General features: G+C 38.5%; 2 protein-coding genes across 3 annotated transcripts; one reads left to right on the top strand and one right to left on the bottom strand.

Moving 5' to 3' along the window:
• The first annotated feature begins 46 nt into the window (after positions 1 to 46).
• On the top strand, positions 47 to 7738 carry dnajc21 (DnaJ heat shock protein family (Hsp40) member C21). Of its 2 annotated transcripts, none has more exons than XM_051412237.1 (12): positions 47 to 457; positions 1088 to 1181; positions 1300 to 1423; positions 2311 to 2442; positions 2682 to 2986; positions 3319 to 3461; positions 4236 to 4329; positions 5183 to 5365; positions 5505 to 5553; positions 5677 to 5813; positions 6826 to 6910; positions 7041 to 7738. In XM_051412237.1, the coding sequence occupies exons 1-12, from the start codon at positions 361 to 363 to the stop codon at positions 7200 to 7202; spliced, it is 1605 nt and encodes a 534-aa protein (XP_051268197.1). In that variant the 5' UTR covers positions 47 to 360; the 3' UTR covers positions 7203 to 7738. The 2 variants fall into 2 exon arrangements, with proteins under 2 accessions (XP_051268197.1, XP_051268196.1); XM_051412236.1 differs by having other exon boundaries at positions 5674 to 5813.
• A 24-nt stretch (positions 7739 to 7762) lies between these two features.
• Positions 7763 to 18231, bottom strand: LOC127370294 (alanine--glyoxylate aminotransferase 2, mitochondrial-like). The gene is made up of 14 exons (XM_051412240.1): positions 18116 to 18231; positions 16844 to 16932; positions 16297 to 16487; positions 16068 to 16191; positions 15880 to 15974; positions 15680 to 15773; positions 15129 to 15222; positions 13939 to 14039; positions 13757 to 13849; positions 12665 to 12797; positions 11870 to 11958; positions 10560 to 10709; positions 9594 to 9692; positions 7763 to 8388 (listed from the first exon to the last, which is right to left on the bottom strand). Exons 1-14 carry the CDS (start codon positions 18210 to 18212, stop codon positions 8287 to 8289), a joined length of 1551 nt encoding a protein of 516 aa, XP_051268200.1. The 5' UTR covers positions 18213 to 18231; the 3' UTR covers positions 7763 to 8286.
• Positions 18232 to 19339: the final 1108 nt, after the last annotated feature.

The raw sequence follows: 19339 nt of genomic DNA, 5'->3' as shown, positions 1-19339 counted from the left end.
GCATTATAACGGGAACAAGGCAAAATCTCGCGAGATTTAGCGGCACCAGTACAGATGACGGCTCATGGTCCTAACAACCGGTCTTAGTGGGTAACTATAGAGTCTATAGTGTACAGACATTAGCGTGTAGAAGCTGTTTGCCAGTCATAAACGATAGTCTGCGTATTTGAATATGTAAGGCTAAAACAATACGATATTGTTGCCACCAGCTGAGAAGTCATATGTGTAATATTTACGAGCTGGAATAGAGATGCTGCCGTTAGCTACATGCTAAAGTTAGCATCGTCTGGGACAACGTGAACAACCTTTTTTTTTTTTATTCTAGAGTGAGGTGTCTCTTTTTTTTACAGTTAGCTAACAATGAAGTGTCACTATGAAATATTGGGTGTGAAACGAGACGCGGGAGACGATGATTTGAAGAAAGCTTATCGGAAATTAGCATTGAAATGGCATCCAGGTAAGTTGTGATAGAAAGCTTGTGGACTTTGCCAGGTAGGATGAGAAGTATCCCTGATGTAAAAGTATCAATATTGTTGTGGAGGTAACATTTCTGACATCTCCATATGTTATTTTTTAGTATAGAAGTATTATTAGTGTTGGTTAAGTATCAGAAGTGGGTAGTACTCTTTTCTGGGAATGGTGTGACCGATATTACAGTCAATATTATGATGGTGACTGTGGTTATATTGGCTGTTGTAATGTATGAGTTGATTTCTTTTACATTAAAACCCTATACTGTCTGTAAAGCAAGCAGCTGCACCTGTCAGACAAGTGTAACGTTGATGTAGTAAAAGTACAACATTTGCCTCTGAAGTGTTGTGGAGATAATGCATTTAGGTTTTCCAGCTGAAACTAACTAAAAGAAAGCACTCGCTTTTGATACTGCAGTTGTCTGCAACACTTCACTACCTTTTCTTTTTATTAAATAGTGTGTATTTACTTAACTGCATTTTAATTTGTCTTATGTCATTCTTATTATAAGAAAATTGTAAAGACGCTGTGCTCAAAACTGCTATGTGCTGATATTTCTGTGATGCTATTCTTGAACAGTACAAAATTATCAAAAAACAACCTCTGAAATTTCCAGATAAAAACTTGGACAATGCGGAGGATGCTGCAGAGCATTTCAAGCTGATTCAGGCAGCTTACGATGTCCTGAGTGATCCACAGGAGAGAGCTTGGTGTGTATGTCTCAACATGTGCAAAGAGCTTTTCCTGACAGTATCTTTACTGTTTTATACAAACTGTGTCGGTTAAGAATGTCTTAATTTGATGGCGTTGTCTCCTTCTGTGTGGCAGGTATGACAATCACAGGGAGGCTCTGCTGAAAGGAGGACTGAGTGGAGATTATGAAGATGACAGCATCGACCTGCTGCAGTACTTCACGGTCACCTGCTACTCTGGCTACGGAGATGACGAGAAGGTTAGTGTTAATGTCATGTGTGCAAGGATTATGTTGCACAGTACTCACAAATGGTCACATAAAACCTTCAACCAGGTTGTTTCTTCAGACGAGGACCATTCTAATAGAAACAGGATCTTAATCTCATAAAGAAGCTTCCTTCAAACATGAAGTCTCATTTTGTGCAGGACAAATCAGTTATGTTACCTTATGATATTTGGTCAACATAGCCCAATCCCCACTCTACTCTGTCTAGGGAGGAAAAGGAAAAACTGTCAAGGTTTTATGAGGCTCTATAGCTTTTTAAAGCTATAGAAAGTAACTATCCAAATTAGTGAATTTAATATAATTTTTTCCTAAAAGATTTCTTTCATTGAATTCATTTTAAGTTAATTAAATGTTAAGCTGTATAGGTTTATCCAAAGTAAGTTCAGAAATAAGTATACCTGACCTATGAGTGATCTAGAAATGGAATCATAAACCCAAAACACATGCCTGATTTTAACAAGTCAATGTAACCCAGGACTTGTGGCACAAATAAGTAACAGGTCGGACTGTCTGTCCCTGTTGGATGAGTGTAAGTAAGAGGAAGTAGTAATGAGATAATCTGACGGCCAAAAAAGACAGCAACATTTACTGGGAAATTATGACCCACTTAGAAAAACACCCAGTCTCATTTTCAGTATGCAGGAACACATGGCCAATCTAACAAAACCACTCAGGATTTGATGAACCCTAGGTAGAATTGGTCTAAATATCAAACTCCATGTTTGGCACAGAACCACTAGAGTGCACCAGCTTGCCACGCAGGCGGAGGCAGCTTCATAATCATTGTGGGTACAGAAATTCTTAATGCATCTCACAAAATTTATTTTCTCCTCTTGTTTTTATCCACTTCCTCCCCCTAGGGCTTTTACACAGTCTACAGGAATCTCTTTGAGTCCATTGTTAAAGAGGAGATGGAGCAAGGCAGGGTGGAAGATGAGGAAGAGGAAGAGGAGTTTCCTCCCTTTGGAGACTCTCAGAGTGATTATGATACCGTAAGCCAGCCCCACACTTGAAACACTTGTCTTGCAGTTATTCCTCTGTTGGATGTTATAAGAATTATTTATACAATTCAGTTACATGAATAAAATAGTAGTGTTCTTTTTTTTTTTTTTACTTTTTCTGAGTAAAAATAAAAACTTAAGAGTAACAAGACTGAAATATTCATGGTGAACAAGTCCCCAGCATTTTTAGTCCCTGGTGTGCTTAATCAGTCTCTATTTGGATGTTACAGGTAGTGCATGTGTTTTACGGCTACTGGCAGAGCTTCTGTACTCGTAAAAACTTTGCCTGGAAGGAGGAGTATGATACAAGGCAGGCCTCCAACCGCTGGGAGAAAAGGGCCATGGAGAAGGAGAACAAGAAGACCAGAGAGAAGGCTCGAAAGGAGCGCAACGAGCTTGTGCGACAACTAGTGGCTTTTGTACGCAAGCGTGACCGCCGTGTGCAGGCCCACAGGAAGCTGGTGGAGGAGCAGAACGCTGAGAAGATCAAGAAGGTGGAGGAGCTGAGGCGGAAGCAGAAGCTCAGCCAGGCCAAGTAAATAGGATGGATGGATAGCTGAGAAAATGTAGAAGGAAAAAAGTGTATACACATCACTCAGGTGCAAGGCTGTCAGAAAAAGGCATCAGTTAATAAACGATACTCACTGCCCCCAAGATATCTTTTATTAATGACGTCTTGATCCAAGATGGATCTTTGTCAGGTCAGAGTGGCGGGTCTTGGATCGAAACATTAGTCATTAATAAATAAAATTTTGTGGCAGTGAGTAAGTGTGCAGGCTTTACTGTTGTTTAGTTGAATAAATATAAGATTGATTTTTCTATATTTCTTCCTCGTACTCATAATAATATACTGTGTGTCCATCCAAGACTGGCGGAGGAGTACAAGGAGCAGAGCTGGGCGGCCATGTCAGAACTTGAGAAGGAGCTGCAGCAGATAGAGGCTCAGTACGGAGAGGAGTTTGGAGATGCATCGGAGAGTGAGGAAGAAGAGAACAGTGAAGAGGGAGGAGGTCAGTGAGATTTAAGAATCATTTTTACGTCTAAATTAATGGGTTTTGTTGTATTTACAGCAGCAACGTGCGTCAGGCTGAAATGAAAATGCGTCTGCACATTAAGAACTGTGATTGGTCAACACGGACTGCTTGTGTTATTGATGCTGGTAGAGATAGCTGAGAGTGAAGCAGGTTTCTTTTTAGTCACGCACATCTAGCAAGGCCATCTCCAATGCAGACCTTCAGGTCACTGCAACACCAGATTTCTATTACAGTGAATAAAACAACTTGAATACAGTGACTGCATGGAACACTCCCATACTCAGTAAATGTGTGAAAGTAAATACAGATACTGTGGGGAATATAAGTAAAGGATTATACAACCTGATCATGGAGGATACAACCATCTGTGTTATTAACGGAAGAAATTAAAGGCTGAACTGTGAGTCAAAACCTACAACAGGACCTCCATTAACACCTTTAGGGCTAACACTTTTGCAAACTAACCACTGTCAGAGCCACCTGTTTGTCGTCAGTCCCTCTAAATTAAAAAAGTTTAAGACGTACCATCATCCCATTAGGCTGTATTTATACACCGTCAACTGTAGTTTAAATGTAAGGTTACACTTTAATTTTTAATGATCTCAAAGGCAGCCAGTAATACTCCACACAACATCAGGCAAACCAATGCCAGCTGTTTCCACAGAGTTAAATTGACAAATTATGTTTGAATAAAAGTTCGTCAGTGAAGTATAAAGTCCTTGTCTTGTTTTTGTGTATTTTCACTCACAGATGCAGAGCAGCCTGATGGAGACGAACTCACAATTGACTATTATGATGATCTGTACTGCCCAGCCTGTGACAAATCCTTCAAATCAGATAAAGCGTGAGTGACTTCCCGCCCACTTCACCTACTTGCTGTCTTTTGGACCTACATGCTAATTCATCTCACTAGGCCATGAATGATTTTAGTGACGTTTTATCAGCACAGTGTTGAAATGCACTGATGCAGTGGTGAAGAGCGCAATATGCTGCTCCAATCAGGATCTTCATGATGCAAACCAGGAAGTGGGATGGGCATCTAGGACCACACATCCTACTTGGCATACACACAAAGCACTGAAAACGGTTCATCACATGTGGCTGACACGGGCTGTGCCCATGACAAAGGCGTTCAAAGTCACACAAAGCTTATTTTTATCTAAAGTGTCACAATATAATAATAAAACAGTAGGTGTGAGGTGACAGAATCTATGGCCTAAAAAAATCTTAGGTTAATTTTAACTGCTAAATGATTGCAGTTGTGGACTGTTGAAACATGCCTTTTTCCTTCTTTTTGCTCTGTGGTGAAGGTATTTTTGTTCCTAACCAAACAATGGAGAAAAGCTGTAATTGTCAAACTTGAATAACAAGGTCAGTCGTAGCCATTGTTTAAATGTGTTGAGAGAATTTTTTGATTCCGTTCTGACTCATCAACTTGTTGGGGATGTTGAAGCTATTGTTTGTGCAGCGTTTTTTTATTTTCTTACTCTTCACTACTAGTCGTGCACACTTCAGACAAATTGTGTAGTTTTTGAAATGATTCATTGCTGTGGGTTTAACTCTTTAATTTCTGATTTCCATGGAGAAATGTCAATAATTACTTCAAGTGATTACGTCAGGTCAATACTTGTTGGCGATAAAAATACAAATCCCTAATGGGCTTTTAAATCTCTGTTCATTTTCTTTCTTCTCTACAGTATGAAAAACCATGAGAAATCCAAAAAGCACCGGGAGATGGTGGCGTTGCTGCGGCAACAGCTGGAGGAAGAAGACGATTCACTTGGTTTAAACCTGGATGGGAAGGAGAGAAGAGACGAGGAGCATGAGCAGGAAGAGGAGGAGGAGGAAGAGGGGGAGGAGGATGACAAGCCAAGGCAAAAGTATGTAGCTGAATGTGATAATGGAAAGAAACCTTACTTTTCACCTGGTTGTCAGGGTGGTTAGAACTTGTTGACACATTTAGACTTGTATGCCATTTCGTATTTGTCTTCAATGACATTTCTCTTTCCACCTACACAGGCTGTCCAAAAAGCAGAAAAGGAAAAAGAAACAGCAGAAAGTAGTACATGTGAGTTATATATTTTTCTTTCTCTTAGCAGTTGTGCCTGTTTTTCAGTGTTCCCTCAATGTCTGCGAAGTGAATCTATCTTTTAAAACTTTTCTCTGTTCGTTCTCCCCTTCGCTGTAGCAGAGTGCTCCAGAAGAGGAGGACGCGGAGGCGGAGGAAAAACCAGTGCTGACCAGATGCAAGGAAGATGCCCCTGAGAAGTCAGCGGAGCCTACAGATCCGGAGGAGCAGGAGGATCCCCCTCCCACTGAAGTGAAGACGTAAGTCCAGTTTTGTTTTTTTGCCATCTCCACCTGGTTCTCTGGTTGTTGGTTGTGAGTATTTTGATGGTTTTACAGTGTCCACGCATTTTCAAATTTTTGGCCTTGAATTAATGGACCTTAATGGTCCAGCGTGAAACATTTAGGAGGATCTATTGGTGGAAATGGAATTTATTACCGTAATGCTGCAATGATTCTTCATTTCAGCCACTTGGGGGCAGCAGATGTCGTATTATCACCTTGGAAAATTGTTGATGGTGAATTTTTTTGCAATCAATTACTTTTTACTCATCCAGCTGACACAACATTCATTAAGAGTGGTGTTTCCGGCAGCCTGATGAATATTTACTTTTTTTTTTTTTTTTCGCCCTAAGGAAAACCCCTGAGGAAAATATGCATCTGTTTGTTGGAAACAAGCTTGATGAGAGCTCGTTGTGGGCTGTAAAACCAAAATAATGAGCCGAACGACACTAAAGTGCTCCATAGAGATGACAATTGACACGTTTCACATTACATTCATTCATGCATTAAAATTTGATCTATTGTTGGCATAAACATGTTAATTAGTGCAGCTTTAAATACTTAAACTACATTTCTCAACCTGTGTTGAGACTGAGATTAGGCTCCGAATGTTTGACATCTCCCTGCAGTGTTTTAAAAGGCTTGCCCCCTCGTTAGACTTGTGAAGTCTGGTGGGTTCCTTTTCCTGGTCTTTTTCCGTTCTCATTTAGTTTTTGACGTAATATTCAAAACAGAGGAAACAACTGTTCCGGAAAAACAGGAACCTCATTTAATCAAAGATTTAAAAACCCTTGCATGAGCACATGGCGATTCAAAACAGTGCTAATAATTCAGTGCCAGTTGTGAAGGAGTTGCCGGAGTCTTTGTGTGATAAACGGGATGCAAGCAACACAGTGAATTCCTGCATTCAATTATGCAAGATGAGTTATCCAAGAGTTTTAAATTGAAATCAGATTTATATTTATCTGTCTTGTAAATGTTGCCTCAACAGCCCTGGGAAGCCAAAGGGAAAGAAGGGAGGAAAAGACAAACCAAAGAATGTCAAGTCACACACAGGAGGAGAACAGTTTCCTGAGGTTTGTACAGTAAAACACAGACTTTTATGTGCTTTGCATTGACCATTATCCATGTAATAACCACTTCTTACATTATGTTTATTATCCATACTTATATTGTTCAATCACATATCTCTCTTTCCACCTCCAGAAAGAAGTAACCCTCCACTGTGTGACCTGTAACACCGAGTTCCCCACAAGAAACAAGTTGTTTGACCATCTGAAAACCACCGGCCATGCCTCCGCTCTCTCCTCAAATGCCGCTCACAGCTCCGTGAGCAAGAGCAAAAAAGACAAGAAGAAGAACAGATAACACATAATTCATCTGGGCTGATGAACCCCGAAAGAGACAGGGACACAGGAAGCAACGCTCTCGAGAAGGCTCTCAGGGGGAAGATAAACTTTTTAAAAAAAAAAGCCTTTTGAAAGTGGACGTTAATGGACCGGATTGGCTGACAGAGAGCGAATAGTTTTTTTCCTTTTTAAATTACACAATCATGTTCTTTGAGACAACTGTGTATGTGTGAGAGACTCCTTTTTTGCTGTCTGACTCTTCCAGCTTGGAATGCTGTTTTCTGTACCTCTCCCAGTAACTTATGAAATCCTCTGTACTGATGAACCAGTTGAGAAAACCATACAGTATGCACACAACAAACACCTTTTCATCGGATCCTTTACTGTTTTATGGAATCATTTCTCTTGGTTTGTCATGAAGAGCTCAAAAGTGGTATTACTGCATCATAAAAATAAAAGTGATACTGCATGTTGGTATTTATACAACAACTCTGGAATGATTTGCATTAATGCCTCAATAACCCTGTTTTAACAATAAACTGCTGTATGTTGGAATGGTCTGTACAAAACATGCACCTATACCTTTTTTAAATGCAGTTTTATTGGTGTGACGGGTATATAAAATGGCATATTTAAGCAATATGTAAATGCACAAACAGCTGTTTCAGCAAACATGAGATAATTACATTCAGATACCTAGTATAGTCAGTGACTACATTGTTATATATATATATATATATATATATATATATATATATATATATATATATATATATATATATATATATATATATATATATATATATATACTGTCTATAGTGTTAAACTACAAAACAGTGTCCTAACCACAACATGTTTTCCCTCCAAGTTGTGATGTTTGTCCAGTGTATTGAATAATGAGTGTTTAATATAAAAGAAAAAAGGAATTACAAAGCAGCAGCTTAGGTGTCTTCATAATTATAACATGCGTAGTTAAGTTTTAAAGTGCATCTAATAGAGCAGTCAGCAAAATGATAAGCATTACAGTTTAAAGCATTTACAAAAATGCAAGCCACTGCCAAACAGGTTTCCAGGTTTGGTCCTTGGCATTGAGTTACATCCGTTCATTTTCTGTCGACGTAGTTGTTGATGGCCTTGTTAAAAACTGCCAGGAAGAAATCCACATCCTCCTTGGTGATGCACATGGGGGGTTGGATGCGGAAGGTCTGACGTGGTGAGAAAACAGAAGACAAGTGGGGCGATCATTAATTCTCTGTCACATACCGAAGGCACACTCATTTAGAGATGGGAGTAATCATAGGCTGGTAAAATGTTTAAGTAGATCTATCAGTAAAAAAGCACAACATGTTGTTGTGTGAGTTGGAATTTGTTGTAAGAGGTATTATTGTAACAGTTATTCAAGCATGAGAAAATGCTCTCAAAGGCAAGGCCAAGGTAAGAGCAAAGCTTTACAGCTGATACATTCATTGCTGCTTTGTGAATAAATACATTTTCAATGCAATTATTTTTCATGTTATACCTCTTTTTCTCTTTAACAGAGACGAGGTGTGTTGGCAGTGACATTTTGACTCCGCAGTAAATTTCCTTTTAACAACAACAGCCCCGTATGCTTCTATTTTTGTTCTAGTGGGATAATAATAAAATGAAAATATCTGCAGCGTTTATTTTCTGAAGCTAGTGAAGGCAATCTGCTGCTTTCACAGTGATGAGTTAAGAGCAGAGATGGAGGCACAACTACCAGAGATGGGGTTAATCGAAGGCTACAACAGCTAGATCAAACAGACACAAAATGATTAAAGGTACCATGGAATACCGGGAGGAAATCTCTTTGTTTGAAACCTTTTATCAAGCCAATACTAAAAGGAACCGGGTCTTTGTTGATGCAGGGTGAAAAAAAAACAAGTCATACCAACAACTTGTGTAACATGTTTTTACTTGCTTGCTTGATCTCGACAACAATCTACTTTGCAATGTGGGTTCTGGCTGTGTATTCGACTGTCTGTTGGGGCCACTGTTCATAAAAATCTGACAATTCTAGAAGAAAGTTGTAATATTTTATGTCATAATGTAATGAGAATAAGGTCGTAGTTTCATTAAATTAGTTACAAAACAAAGCCGTTCGATGAAAAAAGTGAGAAAGATGCTAAACAAGGGCACAAATACAGGAACTTAAAGTTAAATTCACAATTAAACAAACTGTTGAAAAGCAAAGATAACAGCAGTTCTCGCTTTTTTATATAGGAGATTTAAAACATTAACATAGCAGCAAACAACTGTTAGTTTCTACTTCAAATATACAAGGTCAATGTAGTGAGTTTGGGATTATATGGCTAAAAAGAAAAAACATGCCGGTGACCCTGCAAAATAAAGTGACAAGAGGGGCGGGCTACATTAAGGATGGTGTGGTTACCTGTCCGTAGACTCCTCCTTTCCCTATCAGGACTCCCATGTCCTTTATGTCCTCGAAGATCTCACTCATTGCCTCGGGAGACAGCGGGCTCCTGCTGACCTGTGGATGATAGAGGAGAGATAAATATGTGGATGTGGCTGGAGCTGTTACATTAAACTATTATCAAGTAAATAACATTATGAACATTTTCATCTGCCTGTGTCTGAGAAACTAACCACTTCAAGCAAAATGGCCTGACTACTGGCTACTACATCAACAGTTTCCAGGTTAATAATGGTCGAGGGGTTCAAACAAGGTAGCAGAAAATAATCTCCGAAGATCAGTTACTCACTTGGAATGTAATTCATTGTACTAAAGGACATTCTTCACAATAGAAAATAGAGTTGGATAAGACATTTATCCATGAATGAATAGTGTCAGGTATTGCGCATGATGGGTTGGTCAGTTCCTTGATTCGCTGTGGGGAACAACTGCGACAAACTAACAGAAAAACCTTAATAAACCTTAAAGTAATACATGGGTGACATGGATGGATGATAATAATGTTTATTTGTTACTAAGTCTGACAGTGTTTTTTCAGCCATTGGTCATGAAACCTACCTAAGTGCAGATCTTGGTAAGGGTCTAACCAAACTTTTACTATACAAGCTTTTCTAGCAGAGAATATGGTAAATTACAAATACAAAGGGTTAGTAAGTGAGAGAACTAAGTGTTTCACTAAGCTTAACCCAAATTTGTATTTGCTGTAGGGCAACTGTGATATTTGAGAAGTTTCTGGTTCTCTCTCTCTTCCCTTTTCTAATTCAGTATCTTCCAGATTTAACTGAACCAAAAGAACATGTCTGAACTTCAGCTGATTTTTCTCTTCATAGTTACAGTTCATCACTGCTGCATAAAGGTTAACTGAGTTGAACCATGGCCCCCGGGGACCCAGCGCAGGCGTCACTTCTGTTACAAGCGCCATACCTTGTCTGTGACCATTTCCACCCCGATCTGCAGGCCTTTTCCACGCACATCACCGATAATCTCATGCTGGTCTCTGAGTTTTGCCAGTTCAGTCAACAGATAGGTGCCCACATTGTGACTGTTCTGCTGTATGCCGTCTTCTTTGATAGTCTGTTGAGTAAGAACATTGAGTGTTAGTCATGTTTGGTTTATAAATCATAATCAGTGTCTTATTGTTAATAGTTTTATTTTCAAGGCATGGCAAGCTAACTGCAGTGAAAATAGCTCTCTGAGATTCTCTCCAGTTTCTCTCTACTGTTTCTCTTTAGCTGGTTCGCTCACCTCAGTCACTAGCAGGAAAAGTTCACACAGTTTATTCAAAAGACATGACTGTACCATCAACTCTAGTCTCATTAAACCACTGCTCTGCTTGCTTTGCAGTCCCCTCAAAGGTCAGCACAAGTGTCAAGGCAGCTTGCTATTGGTCAAAGTCACAAACTCTCAGGTCAAAGGACGTCAAAGCTGAACAAGTTAAAACCCTGGCAGGGGAACAATAGACAAAGCAAACAAAGTTGCGCTGTGGCTTATAAGTCATGGGGCAGACACTGCTTTGTTAGCTGTGATATTGAGAGCAAGGACCAAACTGAAAAACAAAACAGGCCAAATATTTGCAGTTAGATTTTTATGCTGTTTAATGTGCTACAGCTGATCAAATAACTAGCCTGCAAACTGATGTTTGCTTTGCATTTCTCTCCAGGGAATGTCTGTTTGGTCGCTCGTTCGACAAGCTTAGGCGCAGGACAATGCGTGTCTCTGTGTTTTTAAGTTAGATAAGAAGGAGAAAGATGAGCAGGAATGCTGTGGGTGGTTTTTAAATCTGCGGCTCTTGTGTTGTGTAGCAGGCTGCTGTCGAGGTGTTTGTCAGTATCAGTGTCTGCTTGATGATGTGACATTACTGGTTTATGCAAATATTGTTTCAAATAAAATGAATTGATTGGCTGTATTGAAACTTCAATCTATGTAGACGGATGATGAACTTAATGTAAAAGTAGGAGGCACCATAATTTAAAAAATATATAATATACCATAACATATAAGATAAAATATACATTTCTCTCTTTTGGTTCGCCCCAATGTTTTTTTCCTCACACAGGATATGATTTACAGAGCAGATAAGTGTAGCCGAAAAAAGAAACATGCACTGTAATTCAGTGTGCTTGTTATGACCTCTTCAACTTCAGCTACAGTAACAATACAAGACTGGATTTCAATCAAATTAAAACTCTCTTGTGCTAACAGGCCTGATGTAGAAAACCGAGATTAATCCTTACATCAAGCACTGATGAAGCGACGGCACAAGCTATAGGACTTCCCCCAAAGGTGTTGAAGTGGTAGGCCTTTCCAAAAGAAGCAGCAATTTCTGGAAAACACACAAATAATCAAACTCACATCTCCACTCACCGCTGCCTCAAATTAACACTTAAAAATATATTTTCTCAGACTACATCGGTTACAAATGATTGGCAGAAATATCAGAGTTTTCACGTTGGTTTCTGAACTTTTAAATTACACCCAGTAGGGTTTTATAGCCACATGGAAAATGAAACAGTGGGTCATCGAAGGATTGGTGAGAGAGCTATTATCTAAATAAATAACACCTGAGCAACCTGTGAGTCCATATCCATTCGCAGAAGCAGACATACTTATTTCAAGGCTGTAAGGCTGTACCATAACAAACATATGAATTCTGACAATGTTTTCTGTTTTCTTCGTATATTCTGGCCCTGAGAAAAACAGCATTTTATTCAGCTGTATTTGTTTATCTTTGAAATGACAATTTAATTTGAACCTGATATTTGGTCAGCACAAACATAGGCAGAGCCAATGTACTGCACATTCAATTGAAGTGACCATTATTACTCTGTGACACGTACATACAAATGTTCCACAGCTGCGGTATGATTGTGTAATTATTACAGATTGAAAATGTTTTTCCAGACTCAAATAGATCATATTTGTCATCTCTTCTAGTGTTGTTTGACTGTTTAAAAGCAGAAATAATTAACTGTGTTTAATGTTTCGATGAATTTCAAAGGAGGATTGTATGTCCCGCAGTATTATCTCACCTGGTGTTGTAACAACAGCTCCTATTGGGAATCCATTACCAATGCCCTTTGCCATTGTAACCATATCAGGAATGACTTCATGACCTTGGAAACCCCAGAAGTGGCTTCCTGTTCGCCCAAATCCAGTCTGGACCTGTCAGGCACAATTTGTTTGCATTTTTCCAACTTAAATTTCATGATATATGATGCGAGCATTAGTGCTAAAAAGATGGAAGTGGATGATTAAAGTCACTGAGCACAAGTAATAGTGGTGAGGTGCCTGTGCAGAACACAAAGGACACCAAAAGACAGTTCCCACCCCAGCCACAGCCTGTTCACCCTGCTGCCGTCTGGCAAAGTGATGCATAAGCAAACACTGTTTATCATTCAGCACTTTGTTTTCATTACTGGTAATCATTTTAGATCACATCATTGTATTCTTTATCAGGCAGTAGGATTGTCGTCCCTTGGAGACCAGGAGAAAACAGCAATTGCTGTATGTTTATAAAGCAATGTTAGATAAGCTGCCTTGTATACTGTTATCCTTCATTACATGGTGCACAATTCACTACCAGACAAGATATCAGGATTGGTTAGTTCTTGAGGTCCCTCAAGTCAACATCAAACTGGTAAAAAACTGCTTTTAATTATTGTATTATTAATTATTATATCCTGGGATAAGTTTCAAGATACCATCAAGTTGAATGCTCTAGTCTCTTTTATGTAAATTCTAAAATCTGTTAAATGAGTTAGCTGTCAAGGTCTGTGACTTTAAATACTGTTATCATAACCTCTTTTACCATAATGTCTTTTGACTATTAACAAAATAAAGGTTAAATAAATTAATAAAATTAAATATTTGAATATCTGCTTATACATGTCCTTCGTGTATAGCATGCAGGGGGCTATAACTGCATTATCTTGTGCAATCCTGTATTGTAAAATGACAATAAAACCTTGAACCATGAATATTGAACCTACTTTGAACATACAAACAGGCTCTGCCAAGTAACTTGCTATCACAAATTGCCACCACATTTTCACCTTTACCTTTCGAGCCTTATAATAGAGGCCAGTAGTGCTTGACCGTAGCCTTGTTACATCGTAACTCACCTCATCAGCAATGCAGATCCCTCCTCTCTCTCTCACAAGTTTGTAAGCCTCCTTTAAGTAGTTTTTGGGATATTGCACAGCTCCTCCCATTCCCTGTAGAAAGAAAGCACATTTCTCTATAAATGCATGTTTTTATTTGCAAATATCACACCCATAAGGCACTCCACAACAAAATATAGTACCTGAATAGGTTCTGCAAAGAAACCAGCAATTCGACTTGGGACACTTGTGGCAAATGTCTCTTTGAGCTGTCCAATGTATTGTTCACTTGCCATGCAATGACCTGTGGGATCAAAGAAAATTATTTTGGTGACAGTAATTATACACAAATTAGTATGTATAAATGCAATATTTATGGCTTTACAACAGCCTAGAGGTGAGTAATTATTCAATAAATTGTTTCCATTCAATACAATGCAATATAAAAGTATTGATCTCTCATATCACAATACCATGATTCACAGTTCTGACGTCAAGTTAAATCTTTTAAATAAATTACACTTTAAATCTTATTCAAATACGTTGCAGCATGACATATATATATATATATATATATATATATATATATATATATATATATAAAATACTTGAGAACAGGCACTTTCTGGAAGAATTAGTATCTAGGATTTAGTTCTAATAAAACAAGTTGACTTGATGGGATGAATAGGAAATTCATCTGATTTCAAATATTTTCGTAAATATTTTGTCCTTATGGCCTACGATTACAACTGCCTAATTTTACTAAATCTGGTGTTCATATATTTTATTTTACAGTGTAACTGTTGTGTGTGTTTTGAATATAAATAGTCATATAGATATGATAAAATACTGACCATTTCCAGGTGGACTGTTGAGACACAGGCATACGATACAGCTAAAATTCCTGAAACTTGTATAATGTCAAAAGAGGAAAAGAATCAAAAGAAGGAGACTTTATAAAGAACTTGTTTTGTCTGATTATCAGGATTAAAACTTACCTGTCTCACCTTCGTGACATTCAGGAAAAAGTTTGAAAAAGGCAACAGATTTTTGTCAAAATGCTCTACACTACATAAATATAGTAAATTAACTGCTTGCAAAATAACTAAACTTTAACTAAAATGTCCCTTCGAGCCGTTACCGAGGGCTACACAGAAAAATAAATTAGGCATACACTATACATTTCCTTTCACCTTGGACCAAGACCACACATTCTCAAAGGTCAAGCATTCACTCTTACAAAGCAGGAGGTTTCCTGTGAAAGTTGAACATATATTAATTTATTGTGGGAATATTGCAGAAGGGATCCTAATACATATTCCCACAGACTTAATGAGAGCAGCAAGAGAGATAACCGGAGTGTACTGAGTCCTGGGTGCATGTGCTTGTGTACCTTGGGCACAGCTACAGTCTCTGATGGTCTGCACAGGAGAGTCCCTGCAGTGGCTTCCTCCCCACGGGCCTCTGAACACATCAGGACACATGGTCTGTTTATTGGGCAGAAATATAGTCAGCTGATCAACCTGACAGCAACAGTCACTCATAAGTAATCAGCACAAAGTAATCATCATGAAACCTGGAATGCTCCCACAGCATTAAAAAAGAAAGCTAGCATTAATGTATAGCTTCTCCTGTTTGTTTGTATGGATAGTGGTGCAGCTAATGCTAAGCAGCTAACAGCTGCATAATATGGAGCCCTTAACATGATTTGTTTTTTTATCTTGTAGACACAAATTATTATTTCCACATAAGATAATTTGTGCACACAAGATAATAACTGGGTGGAGCACATGGTTCATTTGCTCAACTCTTATTGGTTGCACAAGGTTGAAATATGATGGTGTAGTGCAACAATATATTCAACCTAATTAAAGCATGAATTAAAATGTGCTTTGTGTCGTAAATTGCTACGTATGACACTGCAATACATTAATGTATACATACATGCGTGCAGCCTGAACTTGTAGCAATAGGGTATTTATATGGCATGTTGGAGGTAAGACCCATTGTCTGTTGGGTGCCACCATGGTATGACCCTCTGGAAGGTAAAAAACAAAAAAAGAAACATTTTGAACGTTTTAACGTATTACTAAAAAAAAACATTTCTTACTTTCATGTAATTATATAGCACACAAGACTTCTACCTGAAAGTGATGATGTCAAAGTTGCCTGTGTGAAGTCGAGCCATCAACATAGCCAGGTCATTGGCTTCTGAGCCGCTGTTGGTCAGATATATCACCTGGACAGGGGAACACAGACCAGCAAGCATTTTAATACAGTCTACATATTTATCCAGGCTCACGCACTCAGGTGATAATATCCATTATGGTACCTTAAGAGGATCTGGTAAGTAGGACGCTAGTTTCTCACAATACTCATGGAGAGTAGGATGGACGTAGATGTTTGTAGTATGCCACAGGGTCTTCAACTGCTTCTGTGCGGCTGCTGTCACTTTCCTGTATCCACAGATATCAGGGTCAAAACAAAAACAAACATTTTTGAGCTCAAACTGTAAATCAGAATAAAACACCACTGTGCAACACAGCGAAGGAGGACCTTACGGGTGGCAGTGGCCCAAACTGACTGTAGCCACGCCAGCAAACAGATCCAGGTATCGCCTCCCATCCACATCCCACAGCCATTGCATGTGTCCCTGGTGGATGAACATTGGTTTCTTATAATAGGTAATCTTCATGGTCACTGGGTTGCAATTCTGTCTGCGGATCTCCATCATCTGCCCCTTGGACATACCCTGAAGAGACAAAGATACACAGAAGAATTACAGCAAAGGAGACTACCTGGGTAGGACCCAAATGCAGATGACAGAGGCACAAGAGAGGCAGTCCAAAACAGGCAAAAAAAAATTCCAAGAAGTGGGAATGTGGCAGGAGGGAGAAGCTGAGAGGCAGAGAGGTTCTCTCTTGGTTAAAAACTTACCTATCTGAAAGAACACAATGTGTTTCCAATAATAATATTACACCAGTATTTATGACTTAAAGTAGTTCAGGGCGATGTTCTTGGCCCTCTGCTTTTCTGTTAATATATTTCACCTTTCAGCCAAATTATATGTAATTTTGGAATTCATTTCTGGATGCAAGTTCCTTTTACCTTGTATTCATCTGGCTTGAAATTGCATGGCGGCAGCTCTGGGAGGTCTGCCGGACGGTATTTGAGGGCGGATTTCTGACATACTGCACCTGTGAAATGATTTCAGTTGAAATTCAGAAAATAGGTAAAGGAGATTATTTAGTTTTTCAAGAAATCCAAATCCATCAAAGACATTTTGGTGACATTTGGGGCATTTTTTTGTGTTACAATCTGTCGTGACATTTTCCCCAAGGACTTGAAATTTATTCTAGACTCTATATTGTATCACATTGAATTGCCATGTACTGGTGAATTGCCATGGAATCATTGAAGAAATTGTAGATGTGGACAGCAATTCAGAAACCTGGAACCAGGCTACTGCTCTGATGTAAAGTTGTTGTTGCACATCATGGTTGTAACTTCAATTGATGCATGACATTCTGAATTATCTGGTCAATATTTACCACATTAACTTCACATTGTGCAAACTACTTCCTGTTTTTCTACCAAAGGCTAGAAAATGTTAAAACTGGTCCGACTGAGAGATGAAACTATTTTTTTATATATATTTTACCATCTGGAGAAACATTTAGTTTGAGCACAGAAAAATTTCCATTTTGTACAAGTCTAAATCACATGTTACCACGCACCCTCAATTTAACCCTCATGTTTAAAATGAGATAATATGACAGAAAAGTATTTTACTGCAATGTGTGCAGAATTATGTTTTTTTTTTTGCTGTCATTTAATCTAATACAGTTTGCATTGTTTGCATAATGTACCTGATAAAGTCTGTTTTTGAATAGCAGTGAATATATTACCTAGTGTGGTACACCAACTTATAATGATAATAATAACAATAACATATATATACATACATATATATGTATATATATGTATCATTATTACATAGAACTTTTTTAACAAGGTTACAAAGGGCTTTAAAAAAAAAGTTAAAGACTTTAAAGAAATTGTAGATATAAACAAAAAACTAATTTAAGAACAAAAAGAAGTTAAATAAAACACCTGCAAATGAAATAAAGGAAAAAGATCTACTGCAGCAGTTAAACTTATGTTTATCCCTGAGTTTTACACAGGTTATCTTGTAAAAATATATTAGCTAATTAATTAATGAGCCAACAAGCTGATCAAATTCACCAGAAAAATTGATGGTCACCTGAATCTCTACACTTACTATCACAAAAACAAAGGGTCCATAATAAACCTCCTACACAGAAGCATCAGCATCAGACCAACAAATCATATTTTTTGTTCATCTCCATGGTAACTCACCACTTCCCAGGTGAAATTTGGCCAAACCAGGTGAACAGCAGGACTGTCCCATGAGACCTGCATAGCGGCCACTTAGACAGGAAGCAACTTTATACATGTTGAGCAGGTACAGTACAGATGGCACTTAGCTATTGTACTCTCTTCACTTCAGGTTTTTCTTTTTCTACAAAGTGACATGGATGGGTGGACAGTGCGCAGCCAATGGTACCCTGATCCCACCAAACTACAATGATTTTTCTGCAACGTCACATGGATAAATATATAACCAGTGGCACCTGCTCACTATTTCCACTACATGCTCACTCATTGGGAATTGAGTTTAGGAAGAATGCAAGTCAGTGTTGGATGGTTCTGGTTCTTTCCTGTTTGGAGGCCAGAGAAGAAAATAGCCCCGCACAGGTGAGTGGGAGTATGATTCAAGGTTCAAGTGTTTTTAGTGGTCATTATACAATGCCGGATTACACGCATTCACGCCCCCCTCCTTGCTACAAACAAATAAAATATAAACAGATATTCAAATATTATAACAATATATATATAAATTAGAATAGATTATAAACAACAAATTGGGCAATACATTAACTCTATAAAAGTAGCACTAAAGGAAGAAGTGTAAAGTGTGATGTTCTAATGTCTTGGAGGCTCTTCTGGCCAAACTCACCAGGCAATTGTTTGTGGGACATTAATCAGACTGATGAAGCTTAAGCAATAAAAGCTGGTCCAATGTGTTCCCTCTGTTTCTCCCTTCCTTTATCGCTCATCCACTCTGCATTACTTGTTTTGGTTTTGCACTTCCACAGCACACATTCATGTACTGTTTTCATTGGTGATAAACACATTCCATTGTTCATTTCTGTGAACTTTAAAGGTAGGCTATGCGATTTTAATGAAATACACTTTTTTCTAAATTCAGCAAATATCTCCTCATAGTCTGATAGCTGTTTGTTTTGTGTGTGCTAAAACAAATCTGGTATTTGTACACAACCCTGGCTCTGTAAATGGGAAACGAACAAAGAGCCAAACAACACTATCATATTGTAGCCATTCTTGCCATGACATCAGGTGAGGTTGAGTGACTTGCCCACGGATATTCAGCTTACTTTCTAGTTTGCCAAGACTTGCTGTTGTTGAAACCTGGCTGATGATGGTAGCATCATCCACAAACTCCACAACAGCGTTCTCTCTGAGTTCTTTTCAGTCTTGTACACCATGAACAGGAAGGAG

Source organism: Dicentrarchus labrax, unplaced genomic scaffold (assembly GCF_905237075.1).
Source record: "Dicentrarchus labrax unplaced genomic scaffold, dlabrax2021, whole genome shotgun sequence".
Classification (NCBI taxonomy): Eukaryota; Metazoa; Chordata; class Actinopteri; family Moronidae; genus Dicentrarchus; species Dicentrarchus labrax.
Note: the sequence above shows the minus strand (reverse complement) of the source record. Positions and strands in the feature narration are given on the sequence as shown.

Coding starts and splice junctions, on each gene's coding strand:
- dnajc21 (XM_051412236.1), top strand. CDS start 361: ATGAAGTGTCACTATGAAATATTGGGTGTGAAACGAGACGCGGGAGAC. Junction 5,366..5,504: donor GATGACAAGCCAAGGCAAAA/GTATGTAGCTGA, acceptor CCACCTACACAG/GCTGTCCAAAAAGCAGAAAA. Junction 5,554..5,673: donor AACAGCAGAAAGTAGTACAT/GTGAGTTATATA, acceptor CCTTCGCTGTAG/CAGAGTGCTCCAGAAGAGGA.
- LOC127370294 (XM_051412240.1), bottom strand. CDS start 18,212: ATGTATAAAGTTGCTTCCTGTCTAAGTGGCCGCTATGCAGGTCTCATG. Junction 16,192..16,296: donor AGTTTGGGCCACTGCCACCC/GTAAGGTCCTCC, acceptor CTGTGGATACAG/GAAAGTGACAGCAGCCGCAC. Junction 15,975..16,067: donor ACTTACCAGATCCTCTTAAG/GTACCATAATGG, acceptor TCCCCTGTCCAG/GTGATATATCTGACCAACAG.